The 22,475-nt window shown below is 40.5% G+C and overlaps 1 protein-coding gene across 5 annotated transcripts in view; it reads right to left on the minus strand.

The window, feature by feature from the left end:
• The window catches only part of GLI3 (GLI family zinc finger 3), a 318,105-nt gene that overhangs the window by 127,198 nt on the left and 168,432 nt on the right, over positions 1-22,475 (minus strand). For all 5 annotated transcript variants that reach the window (XM_027539184.1, XM_027539181.1, XM_027539182.1 and 2 more), the window contains one exon: positions 15,714-15,819. In XM_027539184.1, coding sequence (XP_027394985.1) covers positions 15,714-15,819 — 106 coding nt within the window. The remainder of the gene's footprint in view (positions 1-15,713; positions 15,820-22,475) is intronic.

The following is a 22,475-nucleotide window of genomic DNA, read 5'->3' on the forward strand; positions in this document are numbered from 1 at the left end:
TAAAGTGAGATTAAAATACTTTAGGCTGACCTTCTTTTTTTCTCTTGACTACTTACATTGAGAAGATCACACAATCTTTTATCCACTCAGCTCCAGGACAGGCTGAGGTGAACACAAGGAAAATGGATAGACGTGAGCACCATTGTGTGTGTGCTTATATGTGTAAGTAAAAGTGAAAGTCACTCAGTCGTGTCCAACTCTTTGCGACCCCATGGACTATACAGTCCATGGAATTCTCCAGGCCAGAATATTAGAGTGGGTAGCCTTTCCTTTATCCAGGGCATCTCTCAACCTAGGGATCGAACCGAGGTCTTCCACATTGCTGCTGCTGCTGATAAGTCACTTCAGTCGTGTCCTATTCTATGCGACCCCATACACGGGAGCCCACCAGGCTCCCCTGTCCCTGGGATTCTCCAGGCAAGAACACTGGAGTGGATTACCATTTCCTTCTCCAATGCATGAAAGTGAAAAGTGAAAGTGAAGTTGCTCAGTCGTGTCCAACTCTTACAGGCAGATTCTTTACCAGATGAGCCACAAGGGAAGCCCTATATATGTTTGCTGCTGCTGTTGCTAAGTCGCTTCAGTCATGTCCGACTCTGTTCGACCCCATAGACAGCAGCCCACCAGGCTCCCTCATCCCTGAGATTCTCCAGGCAAGAACACTGGAGTGGGTTGCCATTTCCTTCTCCAATGCATGAAAATGAAAAGTGAAAGTGAATTCGCTCAGTCGTGTCCGACTCTTAGCAACCCCATGGACTGCAGCCCACCAGGCTCCTCAGTCCATGGGACTTTCCAGGCAAGAGTACTAGAGTGGGGTGCCACTGCCTTCTCCCTATATGTATAGGAGTGCGCAAATATATATAGTGTGTGTATGTATATATGATTATGTGTGTGTATTCATATATGTGTGTGTGTATATATATATAGTATATGTATAGGAGTATATATATGTGTGTGTGTACATATGTGAGTATGTGTGTGTTTATATATGTATGTGAGGGAATAAATATATATGCATAGTGTGTGCATACTTCTATGAATGTGAGTATATATGTGTGTATGTTGGTTATGTGTGTTTATTTTATAAATGTATATGAGTGTGTGTATATATATGTATGTGAGTGTGTAAATATGTATGTAGGGTGTATATATCTGTATATGAGTATGTGTGTGCTTATATATTTATGTGAGCGTGTAAATACACAGGCATGCATGTGTGCTAGGTATCTTCACTTGCATCCAACTCTTGGCGACCCTGCGGACTGTAGCCCACCAGGTGCCTCTGCCCATGGGACTCTCCAGACAAGAAGACTGCAGTGGGTTGCTATGCCCTCCTCCAGGAGATCTTCCTGACCCAGGGATCGAACCCACATCTCTTATGTCTCCTACATTGCCAGGCAGGTTCTCTACCACTAGCACCACTTGAGAAGCTCCATAAATACACATCCAATGTGTGAATATATGTGTGTATATGTAAGTATGTGCATGTATTTATGTGTGTGTGTATAGTGTGTGTGCATGTCTATGTATGTGAGTGTGGGTATATATATATATATATATATATATATATATAGTTAAATAATGATAATATATAAAAGAAAATGCTTATGTTAAATAAAGAAACCCAAAATGCTAGGTAACATAAATAATAACACCATCTAATATAATCCTAATTTTCATGTGTTATATTCCAGTTGAATATGGTAGGAAAAAAACCTTTTAAAAGTCAGAGCCCTCTTTAGAAGTCTGATTGCCTTCATTCTTGATTTAACCTTCAAATCTGTTTCTAAAAAATTTCCCAGGTGTGCGTAGTTTATGTTGAAAACAATGCATGCTAGGAAGATGGAGACTTTGTTCTGTGGCAGAGTGAGAGGTCACTTTGACTAGAGGCAAGAAGCCTTTTAGGAAGCTGGAGATGCTTTCTCTGGACCCTGTCTTAAAGATGTAAATCTTATTTCAGCAACAGGGTTTAGCAGTCTGTGTAGGAAATGAGGCTGATCATTTAACTGAAGATGCATCTCTTTTCTCACCTCACATAATAAAGACACTGTTCACTTCTGATGAACTTCACAATATTTGTACACCATTTGAATGTATTTAGAAGATGGTGATTCTCTGGTAAGTTTTTAACATATTCTAGATAGCAGAAGATACACATGAACCTTGTCAGGCTCTGGGTATTGCTCAATGCACTGACTGCATTTCATGTAATTCCCTTAGGCAGAAGCTCTTACTAGTTAGGGATAACTGAGGTCTAAGGGGGATCAGGTTCCTTAGGAACTATTCACAAGTACCCACAAGCAACTGGCACTAAGGGACCCTCACAGGTGAACCTCTACAAGATCACCTTCAACCGCCACTCTATATACCATTCATCCTGCTATTAATAAATTCATTTTTACTTTTAGATGGAGGCTAAGTTTATATTCCCTATAACAGTCCCAATGGAGAAATTTTCATGAAATTGTAATCTCTTTGCAATTGGATAAAAATGTTGTTAATATCTATAACTTATAAATATGTGGGATGTTTCATATCAGAATATTAATGGCTGCAGGTTAGAAAATCTATAGCTTTAGGTTAGAGATCTTTCTTTTTTTCTTTACTGGAAATGTTTTACTACTGTGGGTTCAACCAACCATGGGGAGAAAATATTCTGGGGAAAAAAATTCCCCAAAGTTAGAAAAAGCAAAACTTGGAAGTCGCAATACATTGGCAACTATTTTTTATGTAAAATTTACATTGCATTAGGTATTGTAAGTAATCTAGAGATGATGTGAAGTTTATGGGAGGATGTGCGTAGGTTATATGCAAATACCATGTCATTTGATATAAGGGATTTTAGCATCCTTGGATTTTGCTATCTGAGGGGATCTTGAAATCAATTCTCCATGGATACTGAGGGACGACTTTACTCTCCTGACCTAAGGCAGTTTCTGCCACTCCTTACATTTCTGCATTCTTTTTGCTAGTGTGTGTGAGTAGAGAGAGAGAGAGAGACAATAGGAAAGGAGAAACACAGGTGCCAGGTAAGGGTACATCTTTCACATTACACTTGAAGTTTTAACTCCAGAGTTATAAACATTGAGGCAGTTATCACCAATTCAGCTAGGTTAACACAGGAGGTAAATATGGGACCAATAAGTCATTTAACTGGTTCATTTTTCCCAACTTTCAAAGTAATGATGTCCATTACTGTTCTGATATGCCTCTTACAGAGATCACATCAGAACTAAAAAAATGGTCCATATAAAATTTCTTTTCAATATAGTTATCTAATATATGTTCTGCAAACATATCACTACCCTAGGACTCAGAGAATGAGTTTGAAGACAGACCTTTTTCTGGCTCTTTCCTTTTGTGTGCTTAGTTGACTCGGATCATCAAAAATGCAAAAGTCTAGCTAATTTGTCACTCAGGATTCAAAAAGTTAGCAAGCAGGCTCCTGGAAAATCTGTGAATACTATATATATATATACATTTTTTTTTTTTTTTTGATGCGTGAGTTTTGCTGGGGGCAGGGGTGGGGATGCAACAATAACAAAAAGAAATGAGTGACAGGCAGCCCTGTGTCTCCGGCCTTTGTTCCTCTGAGGAAGGGTCTGAAATAAACTCAGCCTGCTGAGCAGCTATAGGAAATGGCATGTCTTTGTTTAGGTGGAAAATGCAGGTTCAGTTACCTAAGCGAAGGAGAGATGACCACGGAGGAAGAGCTGCAGGCAGCTTGGGTTTTGGGTGGTATTTATCACCCTAAAAACTAACCAGAAAGTGCCTTCCCATTGGGACAAATTCTGTGAAAGTTCCATTTTCTCCACCGCATACTTTGAAAAATAAATACAACGATGGCAGTAAACTTCTGTTTTCTTTGAAGCCAGGCTTAACATGAGTGGGAGCATTGTACTCAAAGAAAAAAGTCTGTTACAGTCCAGTACCCGCCAGGCCCCCGCAACAGGCTGAACGGCAGGCTCTATAGAGCTGGCTACTTCTGGTTCAGTGGCAGTGAATACCTTCAGTCAATATCTGCTCAAGGCTGGACTGCTGAGCACAGCACAAAGAACACAGGAATTTATCCAAGAAGCTGGCACTCACTCTGTGAATATGCACTACAATTAGGGCCTGCTTTCTCTGTAACCAATGACCAAATTCAATATTTCAATCACTAGAAATATAGCAAAACAAAACTACTGTATAGAGAATGGATAAAAAGGATTCAATATTCTGTGATAAACCATAATGGAAAAGAATAGGAAAAACATTGCATGCATATAAGCTATGACCAACCTAGACAGCATATTAAAAAGCAGAGACATTACTTTGCCAATAAAGGTCCATCTAGTCAAAGCTATGGTTTTTCCAGTAGTCATATATGAATGTGAGAGTTGGACGATAAAGAAAGCTGAGTGCTGAATTGATGCTTTTGAACTGTGGTGTTGGAGAAGACTCTTGAGAGTCCCTTGGACTACAAGGAGATCCAACCAGTCCATCCTAAAGGAAATCAGTCCTGAATACTCACTGGAAGGACTGATGCTGAAGCTGAAACTCCAATACTTTGGCCATCTGATGCAAAGAACTGACTCATTTGAAAAGACCCTGACGCTGGGAAAGATTGAAGGCGGGAGGAAAAGGGGACGACAGAGGATGAGATGGTTGGATGGCATCACTGACACAATGGACATGAGTTTGAGTAAGCGCCGGGAGTTGGTGATGGACAGAGAAGCCTGGTGTGCTGCAGTCCATGGGGTTGCAAAGAGTCGTACACAACTGAGCAACTGAACTGAACTGAACTGATATGTATAATTGCATCACTCTGCTATACAGTAGAAATTAACATACTGTAAATCAACTATATTTCATTTTTAAAAAAGGAATATTGCAAAACAGAAAAAAGTTATATGCCCTTAAAGCACCTTGTCTTTGTTTTGTGTTCATTTCTTAATGCAAAGTAAAGTGCGTGGGGATTCATCTGCCAGCTCATTAAAATTTTTAAAGTTTAGGAATTGAAACTTACCTATATTTTCATACTTAGACTAGGAACTGTGGATGTAGATGGTCTAAGGTGGTGCTTGAAAATGAGGCAGGCTTTACAGTTATTTAGTTGATCATGAGAAATGATAACCAAACAATAAGACATTTTCTTTTTTTGAACTGATATGATATACAATGAAAAATGTTGGGAATAGCAATAAAAAGTAGCCTAGAAGTTTAAAACAGGAGAATGACATGACCTAGATGGATGGGATGGGGGTAAGAGGGTGGGAGGGAAGCTCAAGAGGGAGGGCATATATGTATACATGTAGATGATTCGTGTTTTTTACAGCAGAAACTAACACAACGTTGTGAAGCAACTATACCCCTACTGAAAAGAAAGAAAGAAAAATAAAGCAGAGAAAGAGGATAGTGAGGTTAGAAAGAATGTGTTAACTTAGATCAGGTCTTGGCAAACTTTGTGTTACAGGTTTTGTTCATTATCTCAGCTACTCAACACTGCCCTTGACTGCTAAAGCTGTCATAGAATGGACAACAGTAAATAAGTGACAGTCACTGGATTCCAATAAAACTTTATTTACAAAGACAGGTCCTGGCTGGATAGTTCACAGGCCATAGTTTGGCAATCCCTAGTCATTAGATGGTTCTTAGCCAAAGACCTCTCTGATTAGATGTCTGTGCAGGGAAATGCATGAAGCAAGGGAGCAAGCCATGGACACCTAAGGGAAGAAGGTTCCAGGCAGATACATGTTGCAGTCTCATCCAATATGGCTTACATTTTATAGAGTATACAACTGTAATCATTGATCATTATTTATCCATGTTTTCTTATGGTCCTCTTAAATGCCACTATTAAGTATTTTTCAACAGTTCTCCCAAGTGATGAATTACAATTCACTGAACATTCCATGCAGCTATTCCAGATGCTAGGCATCACAAGTTCTACAGTAGCAAACCTTGATGTATATCTAATTGGGGGGCGGGGGGAGCTGGCAGCTACAGATAAGGCTTTTACTAGCTTTTCTCATTACTGTCATATTATTAACTTAGAATTTTGCAGAAGACAATGACAGTCTGTGACATTCAAAACTTCTCTCTCTATATTTATTATTATTATTATTGTTGCTGTTGTTTTGGCCACTAAGTCATGTCTGACTTTTGTATGACTCCATGGACTGTAGTCTGCCAGGCTCCTCATATATATAAATAGGCTTCCCAAGTGGCATTAGTGGTGAAGAATCTGCCCGCCAATGCAGATACAGGGTCGATCCCTGAGTTGGGAAGATCCCCTGGAGGAGGGCATGACAACCCACTCCAGTATTCTTGCCTGGAGAGTCCCATGGACAGAAGAGTCTGGCAGGCTACAGTTCACAGGGTCGTAAAGAGTGGGACACAACTGAAGCGACTTAGTATGCACGTACACACACATATAAATAAACTGAAGCAGCAAAGGCTCCAGCGTTCATTTTCATGAGGAGAGGATGAAAGTCAAGTGATAGGAATGTAGTGTCTGATGTCTAGGTTTAAATAACCACGACCATTAACTTCTCTATGTCAAGGTTTCCAATCTTGGAAAAGAGCCTATCGATAATAACTGCATCATAGGGCTGGCTATTCTATTATATGCGATAGTTTTGTAAAGTCTCTAAAACTATGCTCACAGTAAGTACTGAAAAATGTCATTTTACAGTCATGGCCATTATTATATATATAATTTTTATTGTGAATGGCTGAGTCATTTCTTTTTTTACCCTTATATTTGGAATTTTGATATCCCATATTATATTATCAATTAAAGATTGCTAATTTCATTAATTTTATTTCCACATGAGAGGTCTGGGAAGGCAGCTATAAATGGTACTCAGTCATATAAGGTGACTTTGGACCTTTAACCAGGAACTGATTTAACGTCAGGAGATATATTTAGGCTTCCCAGGTAGCACTAGTGGTAAAGAACCTGCCTGCCAGTGCAGGAAACTTAAGAGACATGGGTTCAGTCCCTGGGTCGGGAAGATCCCCTGGAGGAGGGCATAGCAACCCACTCCAGTATTCTTGTCTGAAGAATCCCATGGACAGAGGAGCCTGGCAGGCTACAGTCCATAGGGTCGAAAAGAGTCGGACACAACTGAAGTGACTTAGCATGCACACATGATGTATTTGGTGGTGAATAGCATCTGACACGGCAATAGGTATTTATATTAATACCATCTTCAGTGTCATTGTGTCCTTCTAAGTCCTAAGTGTGCTAATTTTGTTGGCAGGAGATGACACACTCCACCAAGGTAAAAAAATAAAAACAAAGAGTATGGAAGTCATCCTGTACTGGCCTGAAAAAGGACAATCCGTTATCATCATGGAAAGCAATAAGTATCCAGAAGTCACTCTGTAAAGGCACGGGCTCAGCCTAGCAAATTCAAAGACATACACAGATGGTCTTTACCTGTCAGACATGTGGTTATAACCTAGTTCATTTTCTTTTTTTCTTTTCTTAGGGTAGAAGTGCGGAGAAGGCAATGGCACCCCACTCCAGTACTCTAGCCTGGAAAATCCCATGGATGGAGCAGCCTGGTGGGCTGCAGTCCTTGGGGTCGCTAAGAGTCGGACACGACTGAGTGACTTCACTTTCACTTTTCACTTTCATGCATTGGAGAAGGAAATGGCAACCCACTCCAGTGTTCTTGCCTGGAGAATCCCAGGGATGGGGGAGCCTAGTGGGCTGCCGTCTATGGGGTCGCACAGAATCGGACATGACTGAAGTAACTTAACAGCAGCAGCAGGGTAGAAGTGAGTGTTACAAAGTGTACAAAGTGTTAGCTACAGTAGTTGACACAAAGGCCTACCTGCAAGATATTGGGGGTTCAATTCCAGACCACTATAATAAAGCAAATATCACAATAAAGTGTATCACATGAATATTTTGATTTCCCTGATCTGATAAAGGCTTCCCAGGTGGGGCAGTGGTAAAGAATCTGCCTGCCATTGCAGAAGATGCAGGAGACATGAGTTCAATCCCTGGGTCGGGAAGATCCCCTGGAATAGAAAAGGCAACCCACTCCAGTATTCTTGCCTGGAAAATTCCATGGACAGAGGAGCCTGGTGGGTTAAAGTCCATGGGGTCACAGAGTCAGAGTCAGAGCACCCACATAGCAGTGTATATAAAAGTTATGTTCACACTATACTTTAGTCTATTAAGTGTGTAACACCATTATGTTTAAAAAAGTCAATGTTTTTTCATTAAAAATATTTTATTAAATATTCATTAAATTTTAAAATATTTCATTAAAAATATTTTGTGAAAAAATGCTACCTCTCAGTGAGCAAATGCTGTTGGAAAGATGCGCCCATAGACTTGCTCAAAACACAGTTACCACAAACCCTCCATGTGTAAAAAGTTAAATATCTGCAAGCACCATAAAGAGAAGCATAGTAAAATAAAGCATGCCTGAAATCTGAGATGTCATCACACTTTATCAGTCTTAATAACGTTTAAGGTAGAGCACAAACACAGGAGGGGAGAAAGGACTTGCCTTTGTTAATTTTTAATTGCACTATTAAAATATTCCAAGCCAGTTATGCCCCCAAACACACATCTTACTGGAGACTTTCCTGGGACTGAAAAGAATGAAATCACTATTATACATTAGGAGCCCATCACAAAGTTTAAGTGATGGCTAGACTGAAGGCTGCTTCTGAATAGTTATTAGAGGAGCTCCACTAGGCAGAGTAGCTAGCTCACACTGGTGCTGAATCTAGGGAGGGAGGGAGGAGAGGACAGAGAGGAACTGAGTAGTAGTTCTGGTCATCCACTACCTCTTTCTTTCTCTAAGCTTTTACCATAATGATCTATCTTTTCTTAGATATTTCTTTGTCTGGAAAGAAATGTATTTATTCAGACTCCAAACTTGCTACTCATCTCCTAGCTCTAACTCTAAAAGGGTTGAGGGAAGCCTTACTTATTTTCAAAGCCCTCTCTTTCCCAGCTAATATTAATGATATACCATGTACTGTCCTCTCTCCAGGCGCCAGGAAGTGGACCACTTTTGGAGGGAGGAACAGCTCTTCTTACTTAGGTGGAATAATTCCAGGGAGTTAGGCAGTCTTAGAAAGAGGCACATTGACTCAACTAAGAGAGGAAAAAAAAAAAAAAGAGCTGCTGTGTCGAAGAGAACATGAGTGCTCATTTCCCCCAGGAGAGAAAAGATGCAGCTGATTTTCTAAAATGAATCAGTAAAGTGGATGGTGAAATGCGACAGCCTGTCAGAGCACTGGCTTAGGGTGCCGTGCTGCTTGCACTCACAGCGCATGACAAGGATAGCTCTCAGCTCCACTGGCAACATCTGTGGGGCTCTAGTTATTGTCATGAATTAGTAACTGAGGCTGATCCTGCTTTGAAAAAAATAAATTGCCGAGCTCAGCAAGAAGCACATGGACCATCCGAAACTCAAAATTCAATTCATACTGGTCCATAAATGAGAAAACTTTGGCTCAAAATAACTCTATGTAAAAGATCAATATTTTTTCCTCAAGTGAAAATCCAGAATGAATGTGGAATTAAAACTTTATAATTTGGGTTTCTATGAATACACCCTGTCTAGCTTTCAAAAGTAAGCCCATGCTTAAATGTGTTCTAACAGTAAAGCCAAGAAAAAAAGCATACACTCAAAATGCAAGTGAAAGCAGTCACTCGAAACAACTGTTTCTAGGGCAGAGAGATGCAATATCCCAATCGTTTAAATTTCCAAGTGGGACTTTAAAATAAGTAGCAATCGTTAGCCTGGAGAACATCATCCATCTCCATAGGCTGCAACAGTGCCTCTTGGAGTTGTGCAACACATAGCCCTGATGGAGACAGTGCGGAGCAGGAAACAGAGATAAGGCTAAGACCAAGAAACAACCAGATGAAATTTCTGCCAGCGCTATGTGGCTACAGATTCCAGGTTCTGTTGTTTATGCTCCCAACGATCTCAGCAACATAATAAAATATACTCATTAATATTTTTGTAAAACATTGTACTTTTTTCTCCATGGCTTAATAAAACATGAACTCTGTGGTCAAAACAAATGATTTGAGAGAGAACAAGATGCTTCAATTATCTACTGAATGTAAGTTCTGGTGAATTCAGTGAAGAATAACTTTCAGAAGGAAACCGGATATCCCCATACATATCCAGTGTTTCTTAATTTTCAAACTGCTTGAATTAAATAAACATAATGTAGGAATTATACATTTTCTACGACATTCTTTACATGACAACTCAGGGAAAGACAACACTAACATTTCATATCTCACTTTAAAATCGTGAAGTGAAATTCATGATTTTAAATTAAGAAAGAAAATACTATAAATTTTAACATTATTTTGAGAACTGTATTTGGAACAATTTAAGCTTCTATACTCTGTCTACACTGCCTAACCATAAACTCTGTGAGAGTAAATCGGGTAAGCTAAAGAAAGGCATTCCACTTAACGAACTAGGTTCTTTAACACAAACTGACGTATTTCCGTACATATTTATAAGGCTTGGTGGTTATTATTAGGCTGTAATTGCAGTTGTTCTAACACCTAATAAGCCATGGTTGGAAAAACAAAGGCAGGTTAATTTGTGATTTCCTCTACTCATTCAGAGGCAAATTAAGTGTCAAACAGCTAATACAGAGCATATTTCATTTTATGAGATTTTAATTTAATTCTGCGCCATATCGTTGATGCCTTAATATAGGGTGGTTTATCTAAAAAGAAGAGCAATTTATAAACCTCTTTCAATAGAATCATTAATGATAAGATATGATAGCATAATTATCGCAGTGCCTGCCATCCTTCTAAACAGAGATCTGTTGGCATTTCCATCATCAACACACGTCCTGTTTCCAAGAGACTTAGCATTTAATTCGTTACACTGGCACCAGAACAATCATGTGTAAGAAACAGTAAGACTATCCCCCAGTTTGTCTACTTACAATTAAAAATATTTATTCTAAAATATCAGTAAGCTTGAAGAAGGAATTCATAGGGCCTGGACTCCATCTTAGGCCTGTTCATGCTGATCATGCTCAGCCACCTTTCCAATGGACTCTGAACTCTGTGTTTAGTGCCTATGAAAACAACAACAGAAGGATAAGACCCCCTCCAGACAGGGGAACCTTGAAGATCGTATCTAGGTTACTCACCGCCTAAGAGAAAACATACACTAATCACCCCTTCCTCCAGACAGGCCATAAATTTTTCTGTATCTATCGGAGTGTAACCTCGGGTTTATTGATTATCGGCTAATTGTTTGACTGTTTGAGCACATGAGCACATAGCACGTGAATGATGGGATTGTATTTTCCTGGTTTATGTAAGTCTCAAGGAGTTTGGAGTGGTGGGTTCAGACACGTACACATGGGGTATAAAAGATTTTCACAAATGCTGGTCGGGGTCCTTGGCTAAGAGGAGACTCTGCCTTGGGCCCACCGGTGTAATAAACTGCACTCCACTATCTGCATTGTCCTTCTGAGTAAGTTTGTTTCCCAGAACGTGTGGCTACAACAAGCTCACTTGATTTCATCATCTAGAAGCTAATTATAAAGCAAGCATTTTGGAATTCAACTTCTAGATAAAATCATTTTACTTTTCCAGGTTATCCTCTAAGCAAAGATGTGCTTTGAAGATTTCAGTAACCAAGTCATATTCACCTACATAACCCTCCACCCCTAAAATGATCTGTCACAGGCATATCTACATTTGCATCTAAGAAGGTGCCAAAGCATCCCAGGGATTCAGGATTGAGCCAGGCCAGAACAGAATCTCTGAGTGTTTGTCATGCCCCCAATTGTCTGGATGCTAACTCTCCGCATTTGCTTAGAGCATCCTGCTTTCAAGGGTGCTCACAAGGGTGCTCACAAGAACATGATTTCATTGAACTCTTCAATTTGCAATTTGGAGAGTCGGGTAAGGCAGGTAACTTCATTTTCATGGAATGGAACTAATATATGGAAATTGTAGGTTGCCAATTCCCAGCACCAACAAGTGCAAAGCAAGAGCACAATTCAAGCTCTCTGACTGCTAGTCTGCTGTTTCCAGACTGGACCCTTTGAAGGTCTATGGAGCATATTTAACTAGGCACCTGAACAAGTGACTGCCTGCAAATCTAGCAGGTACGGTGACCGCTAAGCAATGACTGATCAGACAAGAATATTCAGCTGCAACAAAGGCACACAAGGTGCTTTAAGGAACAGACTCTAGGAACAACCTTTGAGACTGCCCCCAAAGGTGATATTTGAAATAGGCCTTGAGGGACTTCCCTGCAGGTTCAGTAGTTAAGACCCTGAGCTTCTATTGCAAGGGGTGCAGATTCACTCTCCCATTGGGAAACTAAGATCACATGCTGCTTGGCCAAAGAATAGAAAAAAAAAAAAAAAATGAGAATGAGTTAGGCCTTGAGGGTAAGGAGTTTAAGTAGGAGTTTGCCATGCAGGGAGGGAAGACCATTGAGCGTAATGCAGGGAGAATGTCACGTTATAAAAGCACAGAGATGAGACTACCCCCAGCTTCCCAGAGACTACTTCGTAAGTTCAGTGTCTCCATCCAGGACTCTGTAATGCCCAGCAGTCCCAGGGGACAATGACATCCTCCCAGCACCTTCCAGAGCTTCTCTTTGGAGCTTCAGGATTATCTACCAGCTTTATAAGATGAATCTTGGGTTACTAAACATTTAGGCAGCTAGAGAACAATTTAGTCAATTGCTGCTAAATGATCCTAAAGCTTGGCTGAAAAAGCAGGAAGTATAATCATATCAGTATCTGAAGGGTTCCAGGATTATCACAGATACCAAAATCCATGGATCTTCAAATCCTTTACATAAAAAGGCATAGTGTTTGCATATAACCTATGCACATCTTCCTGGAAACTTCAATCATCTCTGGATTACTTATAGTACCCAATACAATGGAAATGCTACGTCAATAGGTGTCAGTGTGCTGGAAATTCAAGTGTTGCTTTTTGGAACTTTCTGGAGTTTGTTTCTCCAATATTTGTAATCCAAGGTTGGTTGAATCCTCGAATGCAAAACCCCCCAAAGATACAATGGGTCAACAATACTAAAATCTACAAAAATCCCAGCTCAGCAGCCATATAGGAAATGCAACCCTCTCCCCTGGGATTCTCCAAACTTGACCTGTCTTATCCTGTAGTGTTTTTATCTCTAAGTGAAAGTGAAGTCACTCAGTCGTGTCCGACTTTTTGCGACCCCATGGACTGTAGCCTACCAGGCTCCTCAGTCCATGGAATTTTCCAGGAAAGAGTACTGGAGTGGGTTGCCATTTCCTTCTCCAGGGGATCTTCCCAACCTAGGGATGGAACCCGGGTCTCCCACACTGCAGGCAGATGCTTTACTGTCTGAGCCACCAGGGAAGCCCGTTTTTATCTCTAGCAAGCGAATTCTTTAGATACAGCAATCACGACCTAGAACAAACAGCGATCTATACAAGGGCTTGCTATTCTTAAAATTCTGCCAAAGAACCAAGACTTGGGGTTTTAACTGACAAATTCACATTTGAATTTAACTATAAGGCAAACTATAATGAACCCAGAGGAACTAGTTCATTTTATCATCTTGTTGTTGTTTAGTGGCTAAGTCGTGTCAGACTCCTTGCAACACCACAGACTGTAGCCCACCAGGCTCCTCTGTCCATGGGATTTCCCAAGCAAGAATACTGGAGTGGGTTGCCATTTCCTTCTCCAGGGCATCTTCCCAATCCAGGGATCAAACCCAAGTCTCCTGCATTGGCAGGCAGATTCTTTAGCTCTGAGCCACCAGGGAAGCCCTCATTCTATCATATTAATTCATTTTTTGAAATTTCTCTATGAGTTTTGAAAGAGTGAAGTACTGTGAAATTCCATAGAAAATCTGATCCAAATTACTTCATCACTGCAGAGACTTGAATCTGGGTGAAATCAGTCCTGTGCCTCTCCCAGGTCCAGTGGGCCCTCGCTGGTTCTGTACCATAGAGCACATCCTCATCTGAGAAGCTTGGGTCCCATGGGTACCACAAAACTTTGTGGTTTTTGGGAGAGCAGGATAAATTTCATGGCAGGTTTCAGCCTGAATTTGGAGTTTTCTTCCCTTTGTACAGGGAGCTTTAAATGGGCCTGTTGGTTTTATCTGAATGTATTTTTAGCAGGCTTTAGAACCCTGAAAATACTCATGTTCCAATGAAAAGTCAAAGAATAAGTCACAAGTTTCTGCATTCTCTCTAAATATCCACTTCTCCTTTAATGCTTATAGAAGTCTGAGCACAGATTTATGACTTACCTCCAGGCAAATCTGCTCTGAAATTACAGTTCAGTAATGGGAGATGGATCCAAAAAACTGTGGGTAAAATATTATATGTGTACTTGGGCATATAGTTAGGGCTGTTAATATCAATTAATTCTGTTCACAGAGGAGGACTTGTTTTAAAACAACTTCATTTTTCTTTGACGTATATGTAATTACACAGCTGTAACGAATAGCCATGGAGATGCAATCTACCATCCAAATAACTAGCATTAGTCTTCAAAGTATTTTTTGGGCTTTCTAACTTTACTGTCTCAGAATGAAGGGTAATTACCAGACATGACTAAATGCAAAATCCAGGCCATTCAAAGGGCCAGCCCCTCCCAAAGGTTGACTCCCCTTGTGACAGTATACATCAGTCTTCTGGACAACACTACAAAAGAAAGTCATTTCAGTTTAGGTGCAGGCTATCCTGAATACCTGATCTTCTTTCCCTCCAAACTGAGAGATACCACATTTATCTCCAGGACATTGTTTTCTTCTTTTTTTAATATTTATTTTATATTAAAGAATAGTTGATTAACAATGCTGTATTAGATTCAGGTGCACAGCAAAGTTACACATACACATGTATCTACTTTTTTTCAAATTCTTTTCCTGTTTAGGTTGTTATAGAATATTGGGCAGAATTCCCTGTGCTATACAGTAGGTCCTTGTTGCTTATTTATTTTATACATAGTAGTACTTATACATTAATCCCAAAGTCCTAATTTATCTCCCCTCACCTTTGGTAACCATAAGTTTGTTTTCTATGTCGAAGAGTCTGTTTTGTAAATAAGTTCATTCATATCATTTTATTTTAGATTCTGCATATAAGTAATATCACATGATATCTGTCTTTTCTTCCTTTTCTAATGTATGTTAGTTATCACCCTCATTCTTGCCTTTTATCTCTGTGTAAACCATGTGCTCGATCACATTTGCCATTTTGTTTGGGTGACATTCCCATCAATCAAGTGACTGTTGAAGTAGACACCACAGGGGCTATGAAAATTTACCATGAAAATTTCATTATGACTCATTGTGATCCCTGCAACAGGGCTTTCCCATTAATAGAAATCAGAGCATGAGAAACTTCTAATCCACTCTTGACCAAATACATATTCTGAGAGGGAACCTTCCCATTAGGCCTCTGCTTTTTAATTTAGTATTTAGAGGCCACAGAGCACATGTCAGCAAAAATATATAGGAAATACTTGCCAGCCACCTCGTATGACAGGCATTCTTCAGGAAGCAGCGGGGATGTGCTTCAGTGAGTCCAGGAACGGATAGGCTTGCCGTATTTCAAAAGTAAATCTTAGACTTCTATCACAGCTCCCAAGCCCAGTAGCTGTGTTGGTAACAAAAATCCTGAGATGGTAAAAGCCAGTATTTTGTGGTTTCTTTAATGGGCAAAGTTGTAATACTTACACATGCAACGGAGGGATCGGAGATGGATCATAATGGTAACGGCCCTCGTGGTGTCTGGCATCAATTGGTACAGGAGGATGGAATGCAGGAAAGAGATGAGGAGGGTCTGAAAAGGAAAGAAAGTCCAACCTGTATAAACAGAACACTTTGAAACAGAATTCCCATACGTGAAGCCACATCGCCACACTGTCTTCACAACTGATGCTGAAATTAACCTGAAGACTTTGTGGAAGAATTCTTGAAAGTTCAGGACCAAGCAAATAATACCAGCACATGAGACAGTAGAGCCACTGAATGCAACCTGAACCCAGACAGGAGGGCAAGAAAGAGGTACAACACGTGCCCCTAGCCTGGACGAAAGACTGGCCAGAGTGCAAAGGCTGAAGGAAGCCACCAAGCCAAGAGGAAGAGATGCCAAAACACTTTTTTATTTGCATTTATTTTTTTGGCCACATCCCAACAAGGGACTGAACCCAGATGCTCAGCAATGAAAGTTTGGAGAGTCCTAACCACTCATCTACCAGGGAATGCCTCATCTTTTATTTTTAAAATGACACTGTCATGTGAATTTTCATATTCTATTTATTTATTTGGCTGCGCCCGGACTTCGCTGTGGTATGCAGGCTTTTAGGTTGCAGCATGTGGACTGTAGTTCCCTGACCAGGGATCGAACACATACCCCCTGCACTGGGAGCTTGGACTTTTAACTGCCAGGGAAGTCCTGTGAAGTGAACTTTAGACAAAGACATAATATCACTACTAGTTTTCATCTCTCCCACTTGTTAGGAGTTCTTTCAAAAGTCCCTGCTAGAATCCATGCCACATGTAGACACATACACACACACACACACACACACACACACACACACACACACTTAAAAAATTCAAATGCATGCTCCCTCCCACTCCTCCTTGTCCTAGGTCAGGCTTCCAGAATCCCAACACAAGGGCAGCAAATGTATAGGTTGGCCAGAGATGTTACATGGCGTGACAGAGGGACATTTAGAGTAAACTGGGGGTTCCTTTCCTGCAGCCCCAACATTTGCCTTGAACCAACATTCCCTTGGCCTCCTCTCCTGCTCTGGCTCAGGTCAGTCATCACTGTTTTGAGGTTTCTGTGTGTACGCTTACTTAAAATAGTTCTTCTGCTCCCACTTGCCCTGATTATCTCTGACAAATCTGAAAATAAACTTTTTTTTTTTTCTAAATAGTAATTCACTGAAAGAACTGAAAATAGCTTTACCAGATTTTATCATGAGGAGCACCCGATACTAAAGTTTTTCCTGAGTTTCAAGAAGCAATAAAGAAACAAGTCCAAGAGCAGGAGGGGAGCCTTCACAACTCTGAGGCGATAAAGCAGCAAATACACCAGAACTCGTGTTGTGAATGTTACCTTCCATACGTGGTCGCCCTGGAAGCCTGCATGTAGCTGTCACACCGCTGTTGCCCAGAACACTCCCAAGAATTGATGTGTACACCAAACAGGCCTCAGAAGGGCTATGAGCTCCTTCGAAAAGTCTGAAGATTTTGCCTAGTGTAGTAGATGGTAAAAGCAATTCCAAATGAGACCCTGTGAACAGGCCCTGAGGAATGGCTGGAAAAAGTGACACAGAACCTCCCCATGGGGCAGGGGAGTGGGTGTGTCAAACACAGACGAGGGTATGACTGCATCCTCCACTGTGAGTTTCCTTAAGTCCTGGGGGTGACTATTATACATGTGCTTGTTGAATTCAAGTAGTTTTCATTTTCCTTCCTATACATTTCTCTTGTCCAAATTTTCTCCAACAAGCATCTTTTAGAATGTAAATATAACAACCTTTTTTTTCAAAAAAAAATTATATTTTACTCCCCCCCCCACCTTTTTTTTAAGACTTTGCTCCTGCTGGCCTCATTTGAGAATCTAAGAATATGATTAGGAGAATAAAATAAGAGAGAAAAACTATTAATGTACAACATTACAGCTCTGACAGCACTACAGAGGTGCCCAAAGCTGAACTTCACCAGGTATAGAACCCAGAAGAAGAGGTTCTAGAGTGTAGAAAATGTGCATTACTCACTGTATATTGTACTTGCTCCTTATAAGATAAGGGGGGGAGGGAATGGTACTGAAAGAGGAAAGGAGTCATCTTGGTATTATCTCATATCGTTGACACTGTGATATCATGATGTACAATGATGCTTAAAATTCAATAGGGACATACTGACTGCCTGATCAAATGCTATACGTTTTATAAAGTGCATCTGAAAAATTCAGTTATATTTTAAATACATCACTTAGGACATTATAAAAGGATGTTGGAATTGTTTTCTTTTGTTTTGTTTTGTTTTGTAACACAAATCTTGCACTAAGTTTAAATGTCCCACATAACCCAGGAATCCTGCAGAGCCCAAATGTCCTATTTCATTTAACTCTTCTGGAAGAAACTGATGCATCCTTCCTAAAACAACATAAAATTGAGTGGAGTAATGTATTTCATGAATCTGAAAGTCTGACATCTACTCAGTGAATGCTTCATGGTCTTCAGTTTTGAACAATCCCAAATGAATCACTGAGGTTCGGGGTCAGGTGCATCAGGGGTTAGGTGGATAGCCAACAGGCCCCGAGCGTGGTTCTCTCCTCTCCTCCTGCTGGCAGTCACTACTGATGCTCATGGACTTGCCTCCAGCAGACTTCAAACTTCACACAGTCATCCATTCTTGGAAACTGGAGAAGTAAACCTACTAGAACTTGTTGTAAATTAAGGATTCATACCGTCTGACCCACCTCCTCAAGCTTTTCCCTATGCATCATTTTAAATGGTGTTTTGAGGGACTTCATGACAATTCTGCCAGACCTGGCAGGTATTTTCACTTATTTACTTCTTGGTTCTTGGCAGTGTGATTAAATTCTCTCCACCAGATAAGTGGATGCTAACTATATCTGCTTTTCTCTATGTGGGTACAGCTGTGAATTATGAAGATGCACAAACCCAGACCTCAAAATGTGGGCAGGTATTATACCTTCTGGAGAAGGCAATGGTACACCACTCAAATATGCCTCATATATCCAAAAAGTAACAGCCACTGTCTTTTATATGAGTATTTATAATTATGTTGCAGTGATTATATGCATCAGGGGTGAAAACTAGGCACACAATTCTATAAAATCAAAAGCATTTACCCAAGCAGTATAAATCTTCACCCCCAGGGAAAACTGCAAGACCCTTATAGACGTATAAAAGGCACTGTCATCTTTATATTTTTACGAAATTATTTTAACAGGATTTCAACCCACTTTCTCTTTCTCTCTCAAGCTCTTCCTTTTCAAAATGAGAGAGAAAATTACCAAGCATTGCAAAAATATCTAAAAGGAAAGAATTTAGGATTAGAATTAGTCATTACTGGGGCATTTAGTAGTTATTTCCCACTGTTGAGTATGTTTTGTGAGTTTAAAAGTTAATTCTGACTAAGTATGTGATGCATCTTACAGCATTGTTTGCTCAAAGTGTTTATTTATGTTACAAGAAAATTTATGAATCCTGCATTCTGGAATTAGGTTAAATAAAGAACCAAAAAATATGAATATGATCTGACTTGATCGAAGACATCTGATTTTTAGTTTAAGCATTTTTATTCCTATTTGTTTCCTTCTTGATTTAGTTGAAAATAACTTCTCTTGGACTGATAAAGTCTGTGCAAACAATTACACCTCATGTCAGTTATCAGTGGAAATCACACCTCTTAAGCCGCTTTCTAGTAAATGCAATGGAACAGCTCTCTTCCAATTCAAGACACGCTTGACCACAGCTTAACAGTAGAGACGAAGCATAAAAATCAGAACAAGCATGTCCTTTAACATATGTGGCATCACATGACATTAATCCTAACACATCTCTCAAAAAAAAAAAGAAGATGCTGGCGAATCCTCAAACGTGGAGTGCTCCTCTTGCAACTCGGCTCATCGTTTCTATGTGCAAGATCGCAATATACTCCATCAGAGGCCCAAGAAGCTGTCCAAGAAAACCCACAGGACGAGAACAGGCCTGTGTCGCCAGCAGCCACCATAATTATCCACCTCCCAGTTTATTATTTACACATGAGCAGCACAGCTGTGGAGCATCATAACTCAGGAGGATGTGTAATAAGTTACCGCGCCGCAGCCATCTCCTGCTCTGGCCCTCGACAAAACACCACATGATGACTTTTCCAAAGTCAGGCGAAAACTGCTGAAGCAGAAGGAAGTGCCACTAAACCTGGCTCCCTCCTATTTATCATACAATTTCCTGACTGATGGTTCCACAAACCAGCTGTTAAGTGCTGTGTACTCTGCTGTCAGCAAACTAACGGGCTAAATGGAAGACAGGGAGAATAATGTGCAGAACTGGGGGAATCAATTTTACTGAAGGAATTAAAATTCTACCAGGTGGGGGTGAGTCTGCAGAGCAGTGGGAAGCAGTCAACTGTCCATGCTTTGGGTTGCAAAGATGATTTATTACAGACTCGCGAGGGGTTTGACTATTGGACCAAATGCCTCTTAGACTAAAGGGAGATTTGCCAAGTGCGTATTATCGGAGGCGCAAGTGGAAGAGTCTTTAAACCCCATAAATATGTAATTGGCTTGACGCATGTTTAAATTGAAATGCATAGTAACAATATTTATGCTGGGTATAGTTGTTGGTATTCAATTTCATGCTGGCTGTCATCAGGCTGTGCATTGAGGGTCTCATTAGGAATGAGAGGCATTGATTTTTGGGTCTCCTTACAATAGCCTGGGTTGATCATAAAACCTGTAGCCAGAGAAAGACACTCAGAGGTTTATCTTCAGTTGCTGCGTGCTTCTCTCAAGAAATAGTTTTAATATCCTCAGGCTATGAGATCTCTTGGATGCCATTTGGGGAGACTGTCTTTTAAGGTTTGAAATTTACATACAAAAATTGTAGATTAAAAAAGAAAGATCAAAGCCAGCTCCATTAGTGCCCTGAAGGAGTAATTCACCAAATGATACTTTAGTGGCCTGAAAGTGCCCAGGAAACAGTATGAGAGGACCCACAAGAGTAAACCGCCCAGGGCATAAATTCTCTTGGCTTATTTAAATCCTGAAGTCATCTGTTCACTGACTTTGGAATTTATTCTAGACGAGAACTAGAAATGATTTTTCTTGTCATTGGGATCAGCCTTGACTGTAGGAATGTCCAGTCCCCTCCAATTCACTCAATCTCCTGCCACTGGTAGAAACAGTAAAACCCAATGCGGGCAACATCCATGATGCCAAAACCAAGGTAATCATCCAGCAGAGCTCAAATGACAGGTCTCAAGAGGGGAAGGGAGGGACCCTCACCACTCTCATAAGATGACAGAGAGGCACCTGGGCCTCATCTCTGCCTCTTCCCATCTGGGCATCTCCAATCATCACTTTGGCATCTACAGACCTTTTCCAGGGCTCAGTGGCATAAAGGAGACATCACTATGTGGACTGACTCCAACACCCAGACTGACTCCCTGCTCAGACACCCTCATGTTCCTGTCTGTGAACAGGATTATACCATGGACAGAAAAATGCCTATGGACCACAGCACCAGAAAGGGGCTGATCTGGCCCCTCTGAGGACAGCCCCAGGATATCTGACCAGGATTATCTCAAGTAATAAGGCAGTCTGTGGTCCTGTTGGTCTGCTATGAGCAGGATCTCTGGCCTGGAACCCCAAAGGGACCCCGCTGTGGATTTGCTGGGCATCCAGGTGGAATCATCCCATGAAGCATTTCATGGGGAATCAGGAATCTTCTTTCTGATCTTACATGTATGTGGTGTGGAACCAGAAATATCTCCAGAGCCAGGAGTGTAGACCATCTTGTTTATAAGACCCGCTGTAATGTGGTACAAGTTTTAAGAAACTGTAATTCTGGTATACTCTAGACATCTGAGAGATGCCTTGCAGTAAAAAAGATCTATTACTTTTCACTTTACACCATGGCAGGAACCTTAACTTGTAGAGCATACGTCATGGGAGGCAAACTACTGCACCAGGCAGTTTTTGTAAATAAAGTTTTATTGGAAGACAGGTGCTGTTTTGTTCATATACCACCCATAGTCGCTTTCACACTGCAGTGACTGCCTTGGTGAGCTGAGACAGAGAAACACGCGGCCCATAAAACCTAATATATTTTATACCTGGAAGTGTATATATGTCAATCCCAATCTCCCTCCCACCCTCCCTTTCCCCCTCATGTCCACATGTCCATTTTCCACATCTGAGTCTATTCTTGACTTGGAAATCGGTTTATCTGTACCATTTTTGTAGATTCTATATATGTAGCACAATGTATGTTAGTTGTTTTTCTCTTTCTGACTTACTCCACTCTCTGTGACAGACTCTAGTTCCTATAAGCACAGGAAGCTCAGTTCTGGGCTCTGTGATGACCTAGGGGGATGAGGGGTGGCTGGGAGGGAGGTTCAAGAGGGAGGGGATGTATGTATGCATACAACTGATTTACCTCATTGTATAGCAAAAGTACAACATTGTAAAGCAATTGTATTTCAATAAAAATAAATAAATACTTTTTAAAAAAATGAATATACTTCCTTCTGGCCCTTATAAGAAACAGTTTAATGAACCTTGTCCCAGTATACCCCGAGAAAGCAATTCTCAGAAATGTTTACAATTCAGAAAAAACACATGCCAATTTTTTTCTTTATGGATGTGTAGTTTTTGAGAGGTAACATATTTCATATGTGTAAAACACTGATATGCCAATTTGTGACTTAAAAATATCTATAGACGTGTCC

Source organism: Bos indicus x Bos taurus, chromosome 4, assembly GCF_003369695.1.
Source record: "Bos indicus x Bos taurus breed Angus x Brahman F1 hybrid chromosome 4, Bos_hybrid_MaternalHap_v2.0, whole genome shotgun sequence".
Taxonomy (NCBI): domain Eukaryota; kingdom Metazoa; phylum Chordata; class Mammalia; order Artiodactyla; family Bovidae; genus Bos; species Bos indicus x Bos taurus.